Below are 22,327 nucleotides of genomic sequence, written 5' to 3'. Positions count from 1 at the left end.
AAAATGTGATTTGAAGATAAAAGCTGAGTATCTAATTTTGATTCTTGAGCCTTTTAAAATCCGTTTCCTGCACGGCAGTCGTATTAAAAACCCACCACCTACCTCCCATCCTCTGATACTCCATTTGTCTTTTCTCTGATGCCGGTCGACAGAGAACAGTTTGTAGTATGACACATGACTGTTTGAATCATAACACGGTAGCTGTGCCATGTTTACTCGACAACTTGTAATCTCCTCTGCCCTACTTGTGCCACATCTGTCACTAGCTGTGTCTCTCACCATCATGCGTGTGCAACCTTTTAAACTGTACGCGTGTCGGACAAATGTGTGCGAAATGTGTGTATCATGTGTACGTGGGGGCTAGCTAACAGCAGACTAGTGTTGTGATACAGCTGGCCTGTTGCCAAGACGACCGATCTGCAGTGACAGCCGCAGTCATACTCGTCTCAGCTAATGACTGGCTGTTTTGATTGATCCCTTTTATTTCTTTTTCAGTTATTTTTTGAGGTAATTTTTTGCTTTCTGCTCTTTTAATAAATTAAAAAAAAAAAGTTCTGGCAGTCGCATTCCAATTAAACTGTCTGGGTAATTCTGGTCGAAGAGGAAAATTGGTCCTGTTATTTTTATGATTTGAAGAAAATAAGCACTTCTGTGGCTGTCCTTGTCTCCCCGTCTACTCTAGGTAGCAGACAGGAGAAACTAATCATATGAACAGAGCTTCTTCTCCAAGGGCTAAAAAACCCTGACAATGACTGTGCTAAAGCAGAGGTGTTAACTTCATGTTTTGCTTCTAGCAATTTGGGCTTGTTCAGAGGCTGTCAGTGCCATTCATTGCCTCTGTTTCACCAAAGTATCACCCCAATTTATGCTCTTCTGTTTAACCTCTGCCACTCTCCCTGAGGTCCCCGTCTGTTGCTTTGTTTCCAAGGCATCAGCTGGTGCTGCATAGTTTTGAGTTTTAATCGTCTGGTGCCCGCTACCTCTACAGCCCAGCTTTCCCATCACACCTGTCATCAACAAACACACCAACTGTGTGCATCAAAAGCCTTTCTGTATGCCTTATTGGTCAGCTACAAAGGCAGCAATCGGCAACTTTTATACATTTGGGTGTTTAAAAAGTCAAATATCAAGGCTACTGCTTAGATTTAATATCATAAGCCCATTAAATTATTATGTTGATGAGGGAAATTCAGCCAAATTTGATGCCAGGCATGCTTTTGTCACAGCAGCAGATGAACTCCAAACTCATTTTTCTCTGTTTCACTGCTCACAGAGTTGCTTCTGTTTGGCTCGTGGAGCTGAATACGACCTCTCTTTAACATTCCCCTTGTCTTTCAGTGCCTCTCCATTGCTCCTGCCTACATCTGTTCTGGTAAATCATTTAATCAGCTGATGTAAGTGATGAATGAATTTCAGTATGTAATGTAATTCACCACTTTGATTGATAACCCATGGCCAGAGCCTAACTAATCTGATAACAGATGTGTTCCTGTGGGAGTGTGCTTGTTAGGTTAGCCTCTTGGCTCTGTCTAGAATGAGAATGGCAGTGTGCTAATACTGCAAGAGGCTTGTCAGCAGGTCTGCAGGGAGTGAAGGCAACAAACTACATGTCAGAGCCAGCTCAGTAATCCTGCCCTGTAAAAGAAGTAACGTTAATGGTGCTTCTCCACCAGCAACTGAGATCCCCTTATTTAACCAGCAGCGATGACAAGATTTAGTGCAAATTACACATCATTACACGATCATTAAGAAACCTTAGGCTCCCAATCTTCGCAGCACAAATCAGAGTTTCAGCTTTCATTCAACCGAAATGATATTAGAATAATAATAATCTTGTTAAGGGCATTATTTTGGTGCCTAAGTGTTTAATTAGATACAAGAAAAACAAAAAAAACAACAGTAGATGCTGTTTGAATACCTTCTATTTCTGTTTGAGTGCTGTAATAATTGAACAAATAGATAAAATCCCATATTTAGTAAAGTCTTTAATGTCAGTAGTCATCTACTTAAGAGATACTCTGATTATTGTCTGGCCTGACAGATCTGACAGGATCAGAGTTGTATTTGCTGGAGTAGGAGTTGAACGTACAAAGTGATTCAGCTCTTGTTAATTAATTTAATGTATTATTTACCCTGTACAATGATTTATTTCCCACCACTGGGAAGGGAACACATAACACTTCCACCCTTTACACAGGTCTTGATTTTTCATGTTACGTCTCCTTTTAGTTTCATTATGTACTTGCTAGTTTCACCCAAAGGAGCATTTTAAGAGATTTAAAACTCTAACATTGGTTCATGCAGTATCTTTAAAAAGCCATCCTGGCTCTCACTCTCCTACATACAGTTTGTTTTGACACCTTTGGATTTCCTGCCGACAGTCTTGGCAACATGCCTGCAGAAGGCTGTTGTGTAATCAGCCTGATGCTGTCAGTATTTTGGCCTCTGTAGAAGAGAAACAGAAAGAGGCTCTGACCTGTCCAAGGCAAGCTTAATGAACCTACAGTCAGTGATGTACAGTAACAAAGTGGAAATGCTGTCTTACTGTACTTAAATGTATTTGTAAGGATTTGTTCTTTGCTTAGTCATTCCTCTCATCACTTGTACTCTGATTACTTGTACTGATATTTTTTAGTATATTTAGCAATTTGTGTGCCTTCAGCGTTGGTGAACGGACCAGAAGTGATGAGGAGGTAATGGGTAGGTATGGTGTCAAGGAGAGGAAAGGTAGTAGTGTAGAGTTGCTGGATGGCTGGGTAACTACTGCAGAAGTGGTGAGAAAGACAGCTAGGAAGGTACTTGGTGTGTCATCTGGACAGAGGAAGGAAGACAAGGAGACTTGGTGGTGGAATGAGGAAGTACAGGAAAGTATACAGAGGAAGAGGTCGGTGGAGAGGAAGTGGTATAGCCAGAGAGATAAAGAAAGTAGACAGGAGTACAAGGAGACGCAGCGTAAGGCGAAGAGAGAGATGGCGAAGGCTGAGGAAAAGGCGTATGGTGAGTTGTATGAGAAGTTGAACACTAATGAAGGAGAAAAGGACTTGTACCGATTGGCTAGACAGAGGGACCAAGCTGGGAAGGATGTGCAGCAGGTTAGGGTGATGAAGGATGGAGATGGAAATATACTGACTAGCAAGGAGAGTGTGTTGAGAAGGTGGAAGGAGGTACTCTTAGGGGGTGATGAATGAAGAAAACGAGAGAGAGAGGGTTGGATGATGTGAGGATAGTGAATCAGGAAGTCCGGTGGATCAGCAAGTTAGGGCAGCTATGAAGAGGATGAAGAGTGGAAAGGTTGTTGGTCCATATGACATGCTTGTTGAGGCATGGAGATGTTTAGGAGAGATGGCAGTGGAGTTCTTAACTGGACCTCGAAAGTGAGAGGATTCCTGAGGAGTAGAGAAGTAGTGTACCGGTACCAATTTTCAAGAATAAGGATGATGTGCAGAGCTGTAGTAATTACAGAGGTTTAAAGTTGATCAACCACAGCATGAAGTTAAGGGAAAGAGTAGTGGAAGCTAGGTTAAGAGCTGATTACTGAGCAGCAGTATAGTTTCATGCCAGGAAAGAGCACTACAGATGCAATGTTTGCTTTGAGAATGTTAATGGAGAAGTATAGAGAAGGTCAGAAGAATTGTGTTGTAAGAGTGGTGCTGGATATGTATGAGGGTGGTGTGACAGTGGTGAGGTGTGCGGTTGGAGGGAAGGACGGGTTCAAGGTGGAGGTGGGATTACACTAAGGACCGCCTCAGAGCCCTTTCTTGTCTGCAACGGTGATGGACAGGTTGACGGACAAGATCAGGCAGGAGTCTCCGTGGAATATGATGTTTGCGAATGACATTGTGATCTATATAGTGAGGTTGGTCATGCACTGGAGAGAAGAGGAATGAAAGTCAGCAGGAGCAAGACAGAATACATATGTGTGAACAGGAGGGAGGACAGCAGAATGGTGGAGGATGCAAAGGAGTAGAGGTGGCGAAGGTGAATGAATTTAAATACACTGTTCAGAGTAACAAGGAGTGCAGAAGACAGGTGAAGAAGAGAGAGCAGGGGTGGAGTGGGTGGAGAAGTGTGTCAGGAGTGATTTGCGACAGAAAGGTACCAGCAAGAGTGAAAGGAAAGGTTTACAAGAGGGTAATGAGACCAGCTGTGTTGTACGGTTTGGAGGCGGTGGCACTGACGAAAAGACAGGAGGCGGAGCTGGAGTTGGCAGAGTTGAAGATGCTAAGATTTTCATCGGGAGTGACGAGGATGTACAGGATTAGGAATGAGTATATTAGAGGGACAGCTCAGGTTGGACGGTTTGGAGACAAAGTGAGAGAGGTTGAGAGATTGAGATGGTTTAGACATGTGCGAAGGTGAGATGCTGGTTATATTGGGAGAAGGATGTTGAAGATGCAGCTGCCAGGCAAGAGGAAAAGAGAAAGGCCGAAGAAGGAGGTTTATGGATGTGGTGAGGGAGGACATGCAGGTGGTTGGTGCGACAGAGGAAGATGCAGAGGACAGGAAGATATGGAAATGGATGATCTGCTGTGGTGACCCCTAATAGGAGCAGCCGTATGAAGAAGTAATCTAAACTAATAGTGGCTAATAAGTGCCATAGGGTTGTTTGGTCCATCAGTGAGTGATCCCTTTCATATAACATGTAGTTACTTGATTCATTGTTAATATAAAACATACTTAAGAGAGGCTTTAAGCATGCATTTTTATTACTTTTTACACCATTGCCTACAGTATGTATCTCAGGCTAGACACACAGGAACACAGTCCTATGCTTTACACACACAAAAGAGAGGCACAAGTGTGAAAAGATTTATAACTCCCCTATCGTCCTCTTCCTCCAGCGTTGCTCCCTCCTTCATAATAACCCATGCTCGTCTCATGAATATGCAGACGCTCTGTGTATCAGCACTGATAGGGACGGCTTCTTAAATCTTCCGTTTATGTCCTTAGATTTTCTTTGCCGCTTAAGCTACTCGACAAGATTTCACCCCATCAGTCATATTGCAGTTAGCGGTTGCTTTGCAGCATTATATGCACCAACATGTATCTGTGTGTGTGTGTGCGTGTGTGCATGCGTGTGCAGGTATGTATGTGCTCTACTGTTAATAATACAGGGCTTATGGGACAGTTAGTATGGAGTCCTTGGCAGCCATCACAGGAGTATCTCTATTACCAGTGACCTCCACTTGAGTGTTTTTCTGCCCTCTTTTCAAATTTCTTGTTTCCAGTGGCTCCCCCTGTCTGTTGGACAACATGGTGCAGTATAGTAGCTGGAAGGCCTTTTATGTGTTCACATTTCCTTTCAAGTTGCAGTGCTTCCCGGGCGTTCCTTCATGTGGTTCATGTGTGTTCTGAGGAAGATATGTGGTGATGTGTGAGCAAGATAAAAGGACAGCTGGCAAGTTCTGATTGGGCGAATGTTGTCATCCACCTGCATCAGCCAGAGCTGGCCTGTTTGCATGATAAACAGTCACGTTCCAAGCCTCAGGAAAGTCTGGCTTTTCTATCTTTGGTCTATTTCTGTGTCCCCTGTCTTTCTACCAAAGTCTTATTAAATTATAATAAAAATCTGCTTGTTGGGTGTTTTTGCATTTTAAGTCAAAATAAATTGCTGTTTTTATTTTTGAGAAATCTACTGCTAAACTGTTCTGAATTTGATTTAATTGGTTATTTAATTGTCATTTATTGGCCCACTGTTTATGGAGGTCTATTGTGATGGAATTCAAAACACAGTACAGATAATTACAAAATTGTATCAAATCAAGACAAATGCCTAAAAGAAGTCTTTGTTTGCCAGAGTCTAGTGTGTCATTTTGTGAGGACAAGAAGCCAGTTGGATGGTAACATAGGTGATGCTGTTTCCCAACTGCAAAATCAGTCTTTTATGCTTTTTATGCTTTGTTTTGTTGCTGCTTTCATCACTCAGCTCAGTGGCTCAGCAGTGCACTGCATCGTACTGCTCTGCTGAATCCATTGAGATTAGCTTGAAAGCACACTGGGCACTTCATATTGAAGTAATGCCTCCATCTCCGACAGCTGCAGAACATGTACAGAAAGATACTGCTGTGTTTTCTGTCTTTCTTTGTGGCTACAGATTGTTGTTTCTGTGTGTTGTGCTGTGAATATTTTTTTGTGGATATGAAGAGGAAACAAGTAAAGTTTTTGTTTATAGGGGGTACTTGTAGATGGAAAGTAAAAGAGAAAATAAGGTAGAGATAAATGAATGCAGCATCTCCTCTATCAAACCAGGTCTGGTGTGCCCTTCTGTTGCTATTCTTTCAGCCTTGCTTCATTTCACTCTGCATACAGTAGCTCCACTGTGGTTACAGAAATACTGCAGACTATGTAGAGTGAGATAGCTCTTCAATTTCAGCCTTTGCTTTAGTAAGGATCTGCGGTATTGAAGTCTGGAGCAAGACGCTTAATAACTTACCAGCACCAGAGGCTGTTCTGTAACTGACACTGCACTCTGATCTGCATGTGGACAGGGCTCCGACAGGAAGAGATATTTCAAACGGGGATCAATAAGGTATCAGATTAACAATAATTATAATGTGTGGTAATTTAGCATGTTCATGCGCAGGTAGTTTAAAGGAAATATTTGAGTGCTTTGCACATTTCTACACCTCCTTCCAGTCTGCAAAGCTCTGTATGTTTATACATTTTGTGTGCGAGTGTGTTTATGATCCATGATATTTATGTACATACTGGATGGCGGTGGGCCAAGCTTATTACATTTCACTGAAATGGGTTGTATTGTCAGCAACAGCTTTGTCGTGATGTTATGATGACTCAGGCCTGACGTTTGCTGCCTCTGTCATTCATACTCGCAGTGTATAATGTCCCCGCTTTAATACTTTATGGGCCTATAATATTACCATTTCAGTGTTAATCTGTGTTTTCTGTTTTTTTGCTCATTTCTGTTGCATTCTTCATCATATGTTTTCAGAAATTTGCATGCTACTTAGTGGAATATGTAATGTGAGTTTATAGCACAAAGATGCATGTATATTTTAGATTGCATATTCCAAATCATACTATAGTCTTTTAGGACTTTTTTTCAAGTGACTGCTGGTTTCCAGTCATTGACGTATTGTGTGAGAATCTACTATGAGAACCTTGAAACTTAGTTTTGATCAGTAGTCTGTTATAAGGAACATCATGTTTGCATTTATTTTGCATGATGGAGCGCAGACTTCAAATCGAACAATACAACTGCGTAACAATGTTCACTGTGGTGGATAAGCTATCTCAAAGATTCATGTCTGTGCAAAGTGATTTTCATCACATGATGAAATTACTTGAAATGACATCAGCAATGATTTAAAGTACATGTGATTTGTTATGAATGATCAGGCATGCTACAATGCATAAATCCATTGAAGATTGATTTATGTTGTTTTTGACTGGAGTACCCTCCACCTGTGACTACCACTCGATGTTGCGCCCTGCGGAGATCAGAGGTCCAAGCACCGCTGTCAGGTGGAGGTGCAGCTCTTTGAAGTAGCTCTGTATGCAAGCAGGCATGGAGCCTCGCTTTCCAAATACCTTATTTTCCATCTACCATCACTTAAATGCTATTACCTCTGCCTGTCTTCATCTACCTTCTTATTGAAGGTAGCTTCCACCTCCCCAGTGAGGTAAACTGAGCAGCACTGATGTAATGAGGTGTGGCTGGAGTGTCTTCTTCTTCGTGCCCAGTGGCAGCAGTGTGCTGGCTACCGTGGTTCAACAACAGGCTGTAATTAAGAGGGTCTTTCACCTGCTGCTGGACTGCCTGTTTTTCTGGAAAAAAAAAAAAAAACAGCTGGCTTTTACCTGGATGACAAGTGAAACAAAGAGGTGCATTATGCATGCTACCTCTTTGTCCCCACCTACCCCTGTGTTTCTCTGTCACACTTACATATCATCTCTTGCATTCATCCTCCAGTTGGATACACACACATTTGTTGTTTTCAGTTACAGACGGCCCCAGAGATGTTGCTGTGGAGCTGAAGCATGCTCTAATTGTTTGAATGCGTGCCTCTGTGTATTAACAGGTGCTTTGGTGGATACACATTACTGCTGCAATTTTAACTTGGCTGTCTCCACAGTACTCCCCATCGTTGCCCAGGGAAACAAAGTTTGGAGGTGGGAGGGTTGGTGGGTGGGTAAAGAAGCAGATGATGGATAGACAGAGGGGAGCAATAGGTGAAAAGATGGGCACGTCACTTCTTATTGTATGTGTTTTAATGATCTAGAGGGCGGTCCCGTCACCTTGCGCGGTGCAACAGATTGCAGTTGTCTCTGTCAGTTTTACGCGAGGCTGCCTGGAGCCTTCTGATTGTCTCGGCCCGTTATTATGTCCAGCAGCACAGACATGCCGGCTGACATTCTTCTGATGGCTTGCTCTTGCTGCCTAGCCGTCAATTTCACCCCTTTTAACTCTCCTCTCCTGACACAGTAGTGCTTCAGAGCTTTCGGAGATTACCTTAATGGAGAGAGAAAAGTGAAGTGCACATGCCTGCTGGGTTATGTGTCTTTTTACCCAGAGCCTTGTTGTTTTTAGTGTACTGTATAGCACGCACAACCAGGGAGGATGCTGAAAGAGCGAGATAAGAGAGATGGAAACAAAAATCACTTTTTTGCTGGCTATTCATTGAAATGTCTGCCTTAATATATCCACAGTAGAAAATATCAAAGTCTGTGTCACAGCTCGCCGTCAGTAAGACAAGCATTAAGATTTGAATGATTAGAAATGATGTCATTGTAGCAACAACGTCATAAAAATTCAACAGCCAGTAGATGAGCTGGTTTCGGCAGATTATATGGCCCTCAGTTGTCATTTTAAGGTTTAGTACATGTGGAACTGCAGCCCCCTTAGTTGGTTCATGAGTTGTGACCTGCAGGCTTTTAGAGACCTGATTGGTGGGTAGGTTATATTTAATCCTGCCATGCCTCTCTCTCCTTCTAGTTATTTGCGTTAACTGTTCCCACTGGAGCGTATAGAGTTACAATTGCCAATAGCTGTAGGCCTGGCTGATTGGCTTATTTCCTGTTGCCTGTAGACTTAAGAGATGTGCTGCATTTGCAGTTTGCTGTTTTCACCTACTTCTACTTGGTTTCACCTCTTCCCTCCTTCTTCTCTGGTTAATATTCAGCCAGCCTATCCGCCCTGTGCTGTCACAGCCGGCATCCCACAAGGAGCCCTGCCATGCTTGCAGTAAATTAGCCTGTGTATCAGAGGGAAGAGCTTGTCTTGCCTTCCCCGACCATCTGCGTAACCACAGACCTTCTGTGGAGGACACTGCACTATCAGAGAAACTTGGAAAAAACTGTCTCCTTTTTAATAACATAATTCAACATGGGAAAGTAGAAAGTAGTCCCCAAAAGTAATGTTTCCTTCATCAGAAAAACTACAGATTTGACAGCACAAAGATGATCAAATGCTTGATTTAATTGCATGTGTCATAAACAGTGAAATATTAAAAGGTAAACAGATGTGAATATGAGATAATGAAGAAAAATAAAACACCAATTTCCCCTGGATATTGCCTGTACAGTATGTGAATAAATGTTTTATTTATGTCAATCTCTAGCACACATACATTACAAGTGAGACAAACAATATGTTTAAAAAGCAAAGGTAAAGAAGTGCATATTGCCAAATTGTTTTAAAAGAGTAATGAGGACCACTCTGAAAGAGCCGTGAGTCACAGATCACTAAACACATAATTCTGCCTTTCTGTGGGACTTTGGTGGCAGGTTTCAGCACATTCATTAATACATAGTTTGCCTGGTAAAATGACACCAAATGTGCTATTTTCAACTGTAGATCATTAATTTTAGCAGCTGTGAAAGTGCAAACACTTCAAAGTCGTCTTGACACGATGTTCTGGATAGAAAGTTTTGTTTCTGGGATTTCTTTAAACTGACGACATGTTTTGGATTTATTACCCTCTTGCTTATTTATTAACTCGTGTCACTTAATTCCCCTGCTGTCTAACCGTGCACTATCAACACTACTGAAATCACAGCTAGAGAAGACCTTGTATGTGCCACCGAGGTGAGACAGACAGTATTCAAAGAGCTACGTTTCAAATAGTACACATAAGTAATTAACATATCGCTGCAACAGAGCCCACAAAGACAATCTGTCTGGCATCTGGGAAAGTACTTTATCAAAAGCGTTTGAAGTTCGTTGGGTTTTTTTTATATATATATATATGCATTAATTACATTTGACACTGTATTTTCCAACTCACATCCCCTTTTATAGCAGGAGAAGGGAGTACAGTTATACTTGTATCCACCCAAATAATATTTACATGCGTGGGTAAATACAGCATTAAGACAGGAGTTACTCATGTAGCCTTAAGCTGTTACAAAATGTTTGATTTAATTTAGCTCTTAAAGAATCCAGAGCTGTGTTTGCATATGTGAGGTTTGCAGCCCTCTTATCATTCTGGGAGACTCGAAGCCTCTTTCACCCTCCGCTCCCTCTGACCCACTTGTTTAACATGCCCGAAATATAAAGCCACACCGCCTGCTTTTTGCAAATCCGTAAAAGCAGACCCAATCCACTTTTCCCTCTCGCCTCCCGATTCTCCTTACCATACCATATGTCCATGCATATAATGAGCAGCACCTTCTTTTCCCCTGAGTTGAAAGTCCAAATCAGCAGGTGGCTGTAAAGAAGAAAACTCCTTTTCCCACTCTGGGAGTTTGCGGTCTAGGCTTTGGCTGTGGTGATGCATAATAATATTCTCTGTGTTAGTATGTGTTGATAGTTGTTGTGGGTGTGTTGGCTTAATGCCTCATGTCATGGTCTGAATTTCCCTGCATATACTGTATAAATAACATACTGAAGGCGGTGGAGACTGGTGACTCAAAGTGAAAAGTTGATGAGAATATGTCTCAGTCAAATGGAGGAAAAATGACTGTTAATTACAATCTATTAAACAATAAATAAAAAAAATCCTTCCTGTGATCTGTGGACCAACCTTTTCTGTTAAAAGGAGGTTTTAGGCGTGATCTTTCTTTGCAGAGACAGACCAAATGGAGTCAGACTGCCTAATCAGGCTGCATTGCTTGTTAGAATTTGTTTTCTAGCTAGTTTTTTTTTTTTTTTGCTTTGCAGTATCTTTTTCTCCATACAGGTAATTTCTCCTCCCCTGTTTGTCTTGTCTTATCTCTCATTGCCCACAACAGCAGGCTCTTTTTATTTAGGCAGTGCAGCGCAGGCCTCATTGGCTGAGCTTACAGATTGTATCGGCTCTGATTGCGTCCTCCCGCTGTCATTCAGGACGTCTATTATTTACTTGACCAACACGCTGCACCTTTTTCCAGAAGGCTCTGAATCTTTGTAGTTGCAATTTGGCCTGCTGCAGACCCAGACTTGCTGACAGACATTGCTTTCTTGTGATAAAGCATTCAACAGAAACCCACCCCATCATGGCTCTTTTATGTAGGTTTAAATGATGATGGCGTTGCGTGGGCTTGCACAGATTGTTTTGGCTGTCAGGGGTATTGTCTGCCAGCTTATATGGAAATATATTGGCACTGAATGACGAAAGAAAAGATGAATAACCTGTTCCCATTTTCTATTCTTACTCTCCTGCCCACACAACTTTTACTCTCGCTGTGTTCAAGATGAGGGCTTTATAGACAGCTTTGCAAAGTATATCCACAAACTGCAGTTTGGAAAGTTTCCGGGCTGTATCCCAAGCCAGTGGAATACAGAGGGATGCAATTTTGAATAGAATAACCTTGTCAAATTATTTTTGCAAGCCATTAACTTGTTTAGCTGATAACTGTCATATCTATAAATGTTATTAATATTGTTTTGTTGATGCACAGTGTATTCTTTACACATTTTGTCTAGAGACAGCATAGCCTACTCAGCTTTTCACTGTTGTGGATGCTCAGTCACAATAATAAGCCATCGTACATAGGCCCGGCTTTGCCAGCCATTGTAATGGGGCCCTTGAGTCAGGTCCTTGTTAGCTGATGCACAATAAGCGCCAGCCTAATGAAGTGTAAACCAGAGATCTGGGAGGGTAGGAGGTCCAGATGAGTATGGCCGGCGGCCCCGGTGTGTAGCGGAGAGCTCAATGCTAATGCTATTAGCCAGGAGGTCAGTCCATTTCGCCTCACCCCTGCTCAGTTTATCAGCACTTCATAATGTGCTGGACGTAAGGGCAGGGTGTTGAAACAGCTGATCACACTTGAGTGTGATATCTCTCAGAGAATGAATAGAGTGAAAAACGGGTTCGCAACGAGTGCGCGGTTTGAATGCAGCTCTGTTGGAATGATCACAGACCTTCTGCCCTCAACAGGTTTCCTCTGCGTTAAGGTTTGTCCAGCGGAGAGCGTTGCAGCTCTGTTGGGCCTCCATCTGGCCGGCATTCTCCTCTCTTCCTCTGTGTTCGTTAACAGTCCATTTGTTGCTCCTGCCCCAAGGAGACTTCCTCTGCCGCTCACTTGCTCAGCTCATCTTAATGGTGCTGATGAGCCTTTAATGTACAGATGGTCCAATCCATTCAGCCCTATTAATCTTTGGCACTTTTTTTACTTTTTATGCTTTTAGTTTAGTGCTTTTCATTTATTATCCATCTCTGAATTGATTGTTTTTTCTACGTGCTTAAAGTGGGAGGTTTATGAGTAGTTTGGTCAAATATGATTAAATATGTTCTGATTTTAAGCAATTTTAAGAATCGTTATGAGCTATTTCTGTGTAAAATTGCACATTTACCATTCTGGAGGTTATTGTAAGACACTATTAGCATTCATAGCAACTCATTTCCCCATACGTATGTTAACCCTTATGAATACATTATAATGCATATATAATGCATTAACTAATTGTAATTCAGAGAAAGTGCTATCATTTCACGATAGCTCTTTTCTGATGGTCATCTGATGTTCCTCTGGTGTGTTTGCTTGCACATCTGTGCACAAACACACTAATTAACCCTTGGCATGTTTTTCTTCTAGCCAACGCCGGGGCCTGTTTTCCCAAGCAAGGTAACTCACCGGGCGAACGGCTCCCTCCCTGCTCTTTTATCACGCTTGAAGTTCATTCGTTTTTCCAGTCACACATTTTTTGTGTAACCATACCGTCTCCTCCTGGCTGTCTCCCTTCCCGTCCTGTGTGCCTTCCACCTCAGGCTGTGTTGTCTGTCAGTTAGAGCGCTGATAAAAAGGCCATGGGCTGTCAAAGTGATGTGCCTCCTTAAAAACGGACATCAGAATCAGTAACCTCCAGACAAGAGACAGAGGGTGTCAAGGGATGGAGGGAAAGCTCGGATAGATGGACAAGAGTTGGTGAGAAAGAGCGAGAACAAGGGCAGAAATAACAGGACTGTTTCCTCGTGTTCCCACCTGATCTTGAATAACCTCAATTTTTAGTTTTTTTTTTACTCTGTTTCAATAGAAAACTATGAAAGCCACCTAAGATGACAAGCAGACATATCACAATGGAATATCCAGCAAAACAAATTCCGTTTGAGTGTCTTCCTTTGATCTATTGCAGAAGCATTTTACTTTTCTCATTTTTCTTCCCTTCAGAACTTGAAATCAATACTTCTGCAGGGAACTGTTCCGTCCTGGTGGCAAATAGTCTAACATCCCATCCCATTTCTTTCTTTCTCTCTCTCTCTCTCTCTCTCTCTCCCCTGTCCCCTCTACGCCTTATTTTTCCCACTCTCCTTCTCTCTGCTTCATTTGTTCCCACCTATGTGTGCCTGCTCTGCGCGTATGTACGTCTCCACCCTGAAATCTTTCTGCATGCTTGTGTGGGTGGTGATTCACCTCCTCTTTGCACACTTTCCACCCCTTCCTTCTTTCTTCCCTTCTTTCCTTTCTTTCCTTTATCCTCCCTTCCTCTCTTCTTCTGTCATCGTCCCTCAGATCCCGAGCGTGGTGGCAGTCACATGATCTCGACAGATGATCTGGAGTATCCACGGGAGTACCGGACACTGGGGAACAGCGCTCGGCGGTTCTCCAACGTGGGCCTGGTGCACACGTCGGAGCACCGCCACACCGTCAGCGCCGCCCAGAGTCTGGAGGCCCTTACAAACCTGCACAAGGCTGACATGGAACGCAAGAGGGACGCCTTCATGGATCATCTGAAGAGCAAGTACCAACAGCAGCAGCAGCAGCAGCTGCAGCATCCACACCACAGCCCACACCACAACCCACCGTCACCCTCGCCCTCCCACGCCAGCATGAGGGGCACGTCAGAGCGGTCCGCACGAGAACAGGTACACAGTTCATCACCGTCTTACCCTTGAACAAAATTGTGATTGCTATAGATAAACATACTAATGTCATTGTCAAATAAATTATTTTTATTAGCCTTGCTACATTATTTTGAAATACGTTTGGCATTTAATTTGTTACTCAGTTTATGTTTTTTTGGGCAAGCGAACTGATCAATACTGATGACGTCAGTGCAGTGGAGTTGAGTTGAGTCATATGTATCGTCAGGCAACAAAAAGTCTCTTGACAGATGGCATCCAGAGTGAAAGCAGCACAATGCTGAACATTTTTCTCATTGAGGGAGAGAAAATACATGAGAAAAGCCTGTTAGGTGGTCTTTGTATCTTTATTATTAGAGGTCTTCACTAAACCATCACAGCCAAGCTTTTCTTTGTTTCTCTGCTGGAATTTGTAACACTTGGGTATGTTTCTCTTTTGCTCTTCATAATTCCAACAATTTTTGCTTCTTCCAAATCTAGTTTATACTTTGACCAATTTCACAGCCTCAACCTCTTTCTCTCTTTCTCTTTTTCACCCTGTCTCTCACACACATGCAAACACATGCGCACACTGTGCTGTACACAAACACGCTCTCTTTCGTGTCAACACCATTGCTGTGTGTGTAATTAAAAAAGGTTAAATTCAGTGTAATGACATGACAGAAAAGCACATCAGGGGAGATGGGAGAAAATGAAAGGGAGAGAGAGAGAGAGAGAGAGCCAGTGAGCGTGGGAGGGTGGGTGAAAGACAGGTGGAGTCCGCAGTTGCCGTGGCAACCTCTCCCATATATGGCAAGTAGGGATATCGCATTGCAAAGGTCAGGTTGTGTAGAGAGGGAGGAATCGTACAATAATAAAGAAGAAGAAAGGAGAGAGAAATAACGAGTGGAAGGCAGACAGTTAAAAAAAAAAATGTAAGCAGCAGTCGGGAGAGTGGACAAATCCTGAAGTGACAGGGCATTTTCAGCGCATGGGGGGAGGAAGCAGCAAATCCCAGGATTTCTTGTCATCTCCTGGATGTGCAGAGCATGGACAGCGAGGAAGGAGGGAGGGGAGAAGGAGGGGCTGGAGAGTAGGGCAGCAGCCAGTCAAGCAGCCCGCTGCTCAATTAGCCAGCACCAGCAGGAGCCAGCCACCAATCTGCGAATGAGTTAATCGGCTGGTGTTGTAATGAATTAAATAAAGAGTTTCCGCCGCATGTGCTACTGGAGAGCGAGACAGAGAGCGATTGAGTGAGGGAGAGGGAGGGAGGAGGGTTAGAGAAGCAAAGGGAGGGAGAGAGACGTGCAAAAACGCGATGAGGATTCACTGCACCTGACGGACAGCCTGGGATGACTGGAGTTGTGGACAGGCACAGGTGCACTGCAGGTGAGACGGGACTGGAAGCTTGAAACTGGAAGCTGGAGGCTGTTGTAGAGAGGTGTGTGTGTGTGTGTGTGTGTGTGTGTGTGCATGTGTGGGATAAGGATGTGCCAGCTGGGATTAGATTCCACGCCTGTTGTGTTTGTTGTGGTGACGTTGTGCATATGCTCAGCAGGCAGAAACCCAGGCTAGACGAAGGCTGAGTGGACGATACTGTAAACTGTACACAGAGCCTTTTGTGCATCTCTCTGAGTGAACGTTTATTTGCCGTGCAGACCAGAGTGTGTTAGTAAGTAGAGAGAGAAAGGGGGACATGCTGCGGTAACATTAAAACGCCAAACTGGACAAGAGGAGGTAAGAGGGGAAAAAGAGTAAGAATGATTGAGATGGGGAGGGGGTGCAAAGAGGATGACGACAGAGAAAGAGACAGGGGTGGAGGAGGGGTGATGTGAGTACAGCCTGCTTTACATGCAGGTCAGGTAATACAGCGCTCCACTCAGCGAGGCTCCGTCCTTCTGTTGGAGCTCTGTGGCCATATCAAGTGAGTGCACATACACATGCCTGTGTGCAAATGCATATATGGGTGTCTTTACTTAGCAGTCAGGAATGCATTCATCCCTTCGGCTCAGAGTTCTAATCTGACATCTCAAACATCAGTAACTCTTTCTTCTTGGGGCTTAAAGCTTATTTAATTCAACAGGAGGTTAAAAATGACAAGATGTACATTTCAGCTAAGTAGTAGAGCCTGGGTCAAGAGTTTTGTCTGTCAGGGCTGAAGGAGTTGGTGTTATAAAGATTGACAGTATAAAACAATGTCTTGCATATAATTTCAGCAAAGCTCTCTGCATAGCTTGCTGTGATGATTACCAGGATTGAGAATTGGTAAGGGGATGGGAAACAACATACACTGAGATAGGCCCTCCTCAGTTCGCCCTCACACCGTCCCAGTGCAATATTTGCAACTCAAAGTCCAAGTTCAGTATTTCTGCAACTGTCAGCGGAGCAACAGTTAAAACAACACCAAGCGGTGAAGAATGAATGTGTTTACCTGAGAACTGTGAATAAGCCTCATTAAAGCAACAAACCGAAAAACACTGACAGAGAAAGACACACAAAACCACAAATCACTTCTGCACCATTAAAGCCAGTCCTCAGAGTCATTTAGCTTTGTGGGAAAATAAAATCATTAATGTCTGAACAAGTGAACAGAATTATTTATGAAGCACCAATAGTGCTCCTGAGCTGCTGTTAGTTCAACAGATCGTCAAGGACGAAGCTCACTGGCTGGTTACACTAAATGAGTGACTGACACATTATCAGATAGTCAAGGCCAATACAAGTCCAACCTGAAAATACCTTGTGTATTATCTTTTCCCTGAAAGTGACCCACTTTACCCATGACCTCTCACCCCCGAGCCCGACTGAGAATCATCTCTCTGACCGCTCTTCTCCAGAGGAGGTGCAGATGGTTTATAGTTTCAGAGGTCTGTGGAAAACATGAACTTTTCATGAACTATGACAAATAGCTTTGTATTGAACTTTGTGATAATGCTTTTTTGAGATCATACAAGAGGTTTTTTTAAAGGCGTTTCTTTTTTATTAACCCATAATGGAGCATTTAATCCTTCAGACTTTGAGGATACATGGTCTTCATGGGACAGTGACAATATTGAGTCTAGCTAGGAATTACAAATTCTGCTCAGCGACACATCAGAGAGTTGTCTTTAATAATAGCTGCTTTGACATATGCTGGTAGAAAATATATATGCTATGGGGAAAAGGAAGCGTGGGTTGCGATTATGCTCATCATTTTGAATCCCACTTGTCTCAGTGCCAGTGCTAGGCACTTCCAGATATAGGCACTGTTTTCTAACATTTGAAATTATACAGAACACATTTCCCTTTTCCACCAGCCAAACAATACTTGATGGACAGAATAATGCACAATAAAATGCCTTGCAATAACTATTACCTCTTAGAATTGAGGTTATAATGTTCAGTTTTCTTATTCAGAGAACTCTATCAACACTGTTTTTACAAGATGTCATAGTTTGCAGAGTAATGGATTTCATGACATTGCTGTTATTGTGTCTGACTACTACCATTAATTCTAAGCAGGGTTTGAATATGTAGTGCGTTAACACTAGATAAATAGTAGTTACCTGGATGTAACTCCAGTTCTATGAGTACATGTGTATCCCTATAACTGGCTTCACTATTGGTTTACACCTACGAGGCTCAGCTTCAGTACCTAATAAAAATTTTTTGCACTCATCGGCCTCATCGGGGGGCAGCACACACACAGCACCCTACCCCTATAAAGCCCCAGTGCTCTTGCCGCTCTTCTCCCTTTGAAACTCAGCAACAAACAGCTGGGGTCAGCTGGGCTTGTAGTCAGAGGGCTAAGCATTTAATCATAGAACTGGTGTTACATCCAGGTAACCACTATTTCTATGTTGTGCATGCTCCACCTTCTAATGGGCTTTGCTATTGGTTAACACCTAAGGTGAAGGCCGTTAGGGATGAGATGAACCCCCAGCTGGACCCAAATCCAGCCACAACCAAGAAACAACAGCAGTCCAGCGGTCTCACACTGCTTGCCTGAGGGTCTTGCACTGGATTGAAAAAACACCAGCAAGATATCAAAATTTATCAAAAAACACCTCAGTCTGCTCCAGATGAGGTCCCCCCAGACCGTGCACCAAGCACTGAATAAGACACAGAACCAGCAGTCATGTCCCAGAGATATGACTGCACAAAGGTCAAAATGGAAGACCAGGAGGTGACCAAATAGATCTCTTCCACTGAGACACCCCTGAAAAGCGCCATAGAGGGCATGATGCTCCTTGTGGAGTGCCCCCTCAGACCTGGTGGGAGAGGGCAGCCTATCGCCTCATAACTTCTACGGATCGCATCACAGATCCAGTGAGTTAGCCACACACAGAGTGTGAAGATGGTGAATTTGGAGAATGTGCATGGGGCCAGAGAGTATCTTAATGGGAGGCGGCAGTATTGGTATCTCCATTCCCTCACTGTGAAGCGCAGGTACTTCTTGTGGAGCGGCAGAATGGGGATGTGGAAGTACACATTGGTCAGGTCTATGTATATCATCCAGTCGCCTGCTGGTTGCACTCCAAAAGCTGTCTGACCATCAGCATGCAAAAGGGCCTCTGCGCAATGTGGTCATTGAGGACGTGCAGGTCCAGTATGGGTCTCATGCCCCCTGATTTCTTGGGCACCAAGAAATATGGGGGGAAGAAGCCTGTCCATGCCTCCAAGTGGGGAACTGAAGATATGGCTCCTTTTTGGAGGAGTGTGGCTATTTCCTCCTCCAAGGCCGCCCTCTCAGCAGGGATGGAGAGAGAGGTCTGAAGTATGCTGCTGAATAGAGGGCAGCAGAACTGAAAAGCGTAGCCCCTCCGCAGAGCCAGGCAGAGAGAGGGCCACAGAGCCACACCCACATCGAGTGACAGTCCGTGAGTGGCCGGGCGACAGGCTCGGCGGGGAGAGCTAGAACAGGCCTACTCATCCCGACCTTCCCATCTCAGGAGGGAGCACACGGGGGGCTCTGGCAGAAAGGGTCAGGAAGCAGCTAAGGCTAACAAACATGCCGCTACGTCCCTTCCTTCATCCCCTAGCAAGCCACTTGTGTGGGGCGGTGGGAAAGATTTCTTTTCGAGGCTAGGCAAAGCTCCAGCTTCTCGCTTAGGTCCGGTGCACATACAACATAGCAAAGCACCAGTATGCATAATAAAGCTGCTTGATTTTTGACTGCTTTTGATGGACACTATTGTTCCACAATTCAATGTACAAAAGAAACAGAAGACTACTTACAGCTACAAAATATTTAAACAAATTAAGGAGAGTGGTCAAACAGCTCCAGGTTTTATTTGCTCTCCTGTTCTGAAAATCGTTTGATTGTCAGCACATGCCTTGTATAATTTCCTATATTGATTCCTTGCATACTAACTGCAAAGAATAGCAGTATATGTTAATTAGTATATTCTACATGTTGTATACTGTTAGTGTTTTGTATGGAATAAGTACACAGATTTAGCCTATACAGTATAAAATCTGTAAATGGTTACTCTGTGAGATTTAGGATTATTGGAATAATAACACTTAGTGTATCAAGACCAAGCAAGAATTTCCACCAAAATACAGAAAGAAAAGAGAACAAGAAATGGAGAGAGGGAGAGGAGCACCAAGTGAAAAAGACCAAACGAGGGAACATTAAGTAAAAGATTAGATTACAATAAGGTAATAATCAGTTGAAAACGCTCTCTCTGATGCCAGTGTTTACTGAAATAATCGAGGTCTTTGTTGAGACCATATTAAAATGGAAGGCTGATAATGAAAAACCTCCAACTATCATAAATCAAAACTTTCCTGTCACTGTTTTTTTTTTATTTCTGCGCCAGGAGAGTAATATGGGTTCTGCAGAAGGGAGGCTGAATAGACTGAAAATTGCCTGTAGATAAGAATAAGAACTGAAATAAGAGTTTGGATTAGAATTAAAATTCATGAACTCTGTCCAATCTTTTTTAAATTTTCCATGTCATTTTGAGGTATTTCTGGGCCATCAGTAGCTTGGCCTGGTTTTGACTGTGGGGTGATTATGTTTTAATGGAAAGCTCACTTCCTGAGGCCTTGGCCAACATGTGAGCACCTTTTCATACATGGCAGAGCAGAGGGAAGAGCAAAGGAACAAATGAGAGATACAGCACGAGATGTTGAAAATAAGCAGTCGAGGTGGTGGAGTTCAGATGAAAAGAGCACGGCAGGAGAATCGAGAGCGAAAGAGACAGAAGAGAGCGAAGGGACGAGACAGAACGGTTCCTTGCCTTTGGTGGAGAAGTCTGGGAGAGAGGCCAACATCAGAACAACAGAGTGGGCTGCTGTGTGATTCGATTTCACTCTTTTCATTTCCTCCCCTTCACTAGTTACAGCCAACAGCGCAATCTTGTTTCAGGTGTGCTGTAACCCGATGCCTGCAAAACACAGCCACCCCCCCCCTCTTAACTCCAATCAAACTTAATGATTGTTGGTTTAGATAGTTGCATTAGTTGCAGCTGTCAACAATATTAATGAGTTTCATAAATGGCCCGTCAGAAAAGGAACACGTCACACGAAAACGATTCAGGAAATGCAGCTGATAATGCTTTTTTGGGAGGATGCATTGGATTTTGTGTGAAAGGCCTGCAGTCAGACTCTGCCTCCTCTTTAATCAAGTTTGGTCAATGCACCATTCTTCTTTACAAAGGTTTATTTTTTTGTCAGCAAACATAAGCCATTATTAGAGTGGTCAATATCTAACTTTGTTCCATTGTTTCCTTCTCTTCCCTCTTTTGTCCTTCATGAAACTCCACAGCAACAGCCTAACTACTGGAGCTTTAAGGTCAGTGCTGTGTCTAAGTGTCCCTGTGTGTTTGTCATTCCCCCATCTATTGTGTGTGTGTGTGTGTGAATATGTGTGTGTGTATGTGTTCTGTGCTGTAGGATCACGTCAGACTCCTCAGGCATCACCAGCCTATCTCTCTGATCCGCTGGCTCCTGCAACACCTAACTCACTTGGCATCTCCAGGCTATTCAAGTATATATATGTGTGTGTGTGTGTGTGTGTGTGTGTGTGTGTGTGTGTGTGTGTGCGTTGTGGTGGCAGAGATGTCAGGGGTGGCGACAGCTTAAACTTCTCCAGCTCCATTTAATCTGCATAAGACTGCTCTTTTGGGATTTATGATACCTCAGTCTGCTAGCATTAATGGCTAGAAGCCATGTGACCTTGGTGATGTATTACTCAGACTGACTGAGACATTAAGAAGACATTTCAGACGTGCAGCTGAGACATTACTGAAATAATGCTGTGACATTAGCACGGAGGCTTGAGTCATGGCTGGGCTGCTGAATGTGTTTTTATCCACAGGTTGCATAGAGGAAAATCGGGTTGTGTATACTGGAGAAGGCCGGCATCATGTTTGTTCGCCGTTATGCTTCGCAATGTGTATCACTTTGGTGTGGCATTGTACCTCATAGCAGCTGGCAGGGAGCAATACTATCTAAACAGGAAGTTAAAGAACATATTGATGTGTGTGGGCGGGCGTGTGTACGAGGAAAGAGCCCCGGGCATATCTGTGGTGTAGTCTTCCCTGAATCCCTGCTCACAATATCATTTGGACAGGGTGGAAATATCACTGAATATCAATAGCCATATGCCCTGACCCATGGGGAAGGCTAAGCAATTTATCCCTCACTCCCACAAGTACTTTAACCTCAAACAAGAGTGATATGAAATAGAATTTAGAGCCCTGCCTGTCACATAAATCCATCGCACAACCAAATGATTTTAAATCCTGGAGGACTTTGAGGTGTGTTGCAAGGCCTTGTAGGTATGTGAAGAAATGACGCTTCAAACACAAAACAAACAGATTCTTTTTAGAGTTCTTTAGAGTTTTTTTAATAAAAGATCTTGAGGGAAAAAAACTGTCATGTTGCCAGTAATACTACAAAACATTTAACACACAATATGTAATATTGTACCGCTAGGGGTCTTTCAATCAAAACAGTAACAAAAGACAGAGTTTGATGATTTCATAACGTAGCCTGGGATCATGGGAGTTGTCTTCATTGTTAAACAACCACCAGTCTTCTGTCAGACAGTGCTCTGAAGTCAGCTGCAGTCAGTTGGTTAAAACCAGTAAAACCACTGAATAAAGCAGTTCCATGTT

General features: G+C 43.3%; 1 protein-coding gene across 7 annotated transcripts in view; it reads left to right on the top strand.

Moving 5' to 3' along the window:
• The window catches only part of LOC137201457 (SRC kinase signaling inhibitor 1-like), a 103,469-nt gene that overhangs the window by 50,749 nt on the left and 30,393 nt on the right, over window positions 1-22,327 (top strand). For all 7 annotated transcript variants that reach the window (XM_067616532.1, XM_067616531.1, XM_067616529.1 and 4 more), the window contains exons 4-5: window positions 13,891-14,243; window positions 20,974-21,000. In XM_067616532.1, coding sequence (XP_067472633.1) covers window positions 13,914-14,243; window positions 20,974-21,000 — 357 coding nt within the window. In that variant the 5' untranslated portion in view covers window positions 13,891-13,913. The remainder of the gene's footprint in view (window positions 1-13,890; window positions 14,244-20,973; window positions 21,001-22,327) is intronic.

Source organism: Thunnus thynnus, chromosome 17 (assembly GCF_963924715.1).
Source record: "Thunnus thynnus chromosome 17, fThuThy2.1, whole genome shotgun sequence".
NCBI lineage: Eukaryota > Metazoa > Chordata > Actinopteri > Scombriformes > Scombridae > Thunnus > Thunnus thynnus.
Note: the sequence above shows the minus strand (reverse complement) of the source record. Positions and strands in the feature narration are given on the sequence as shown.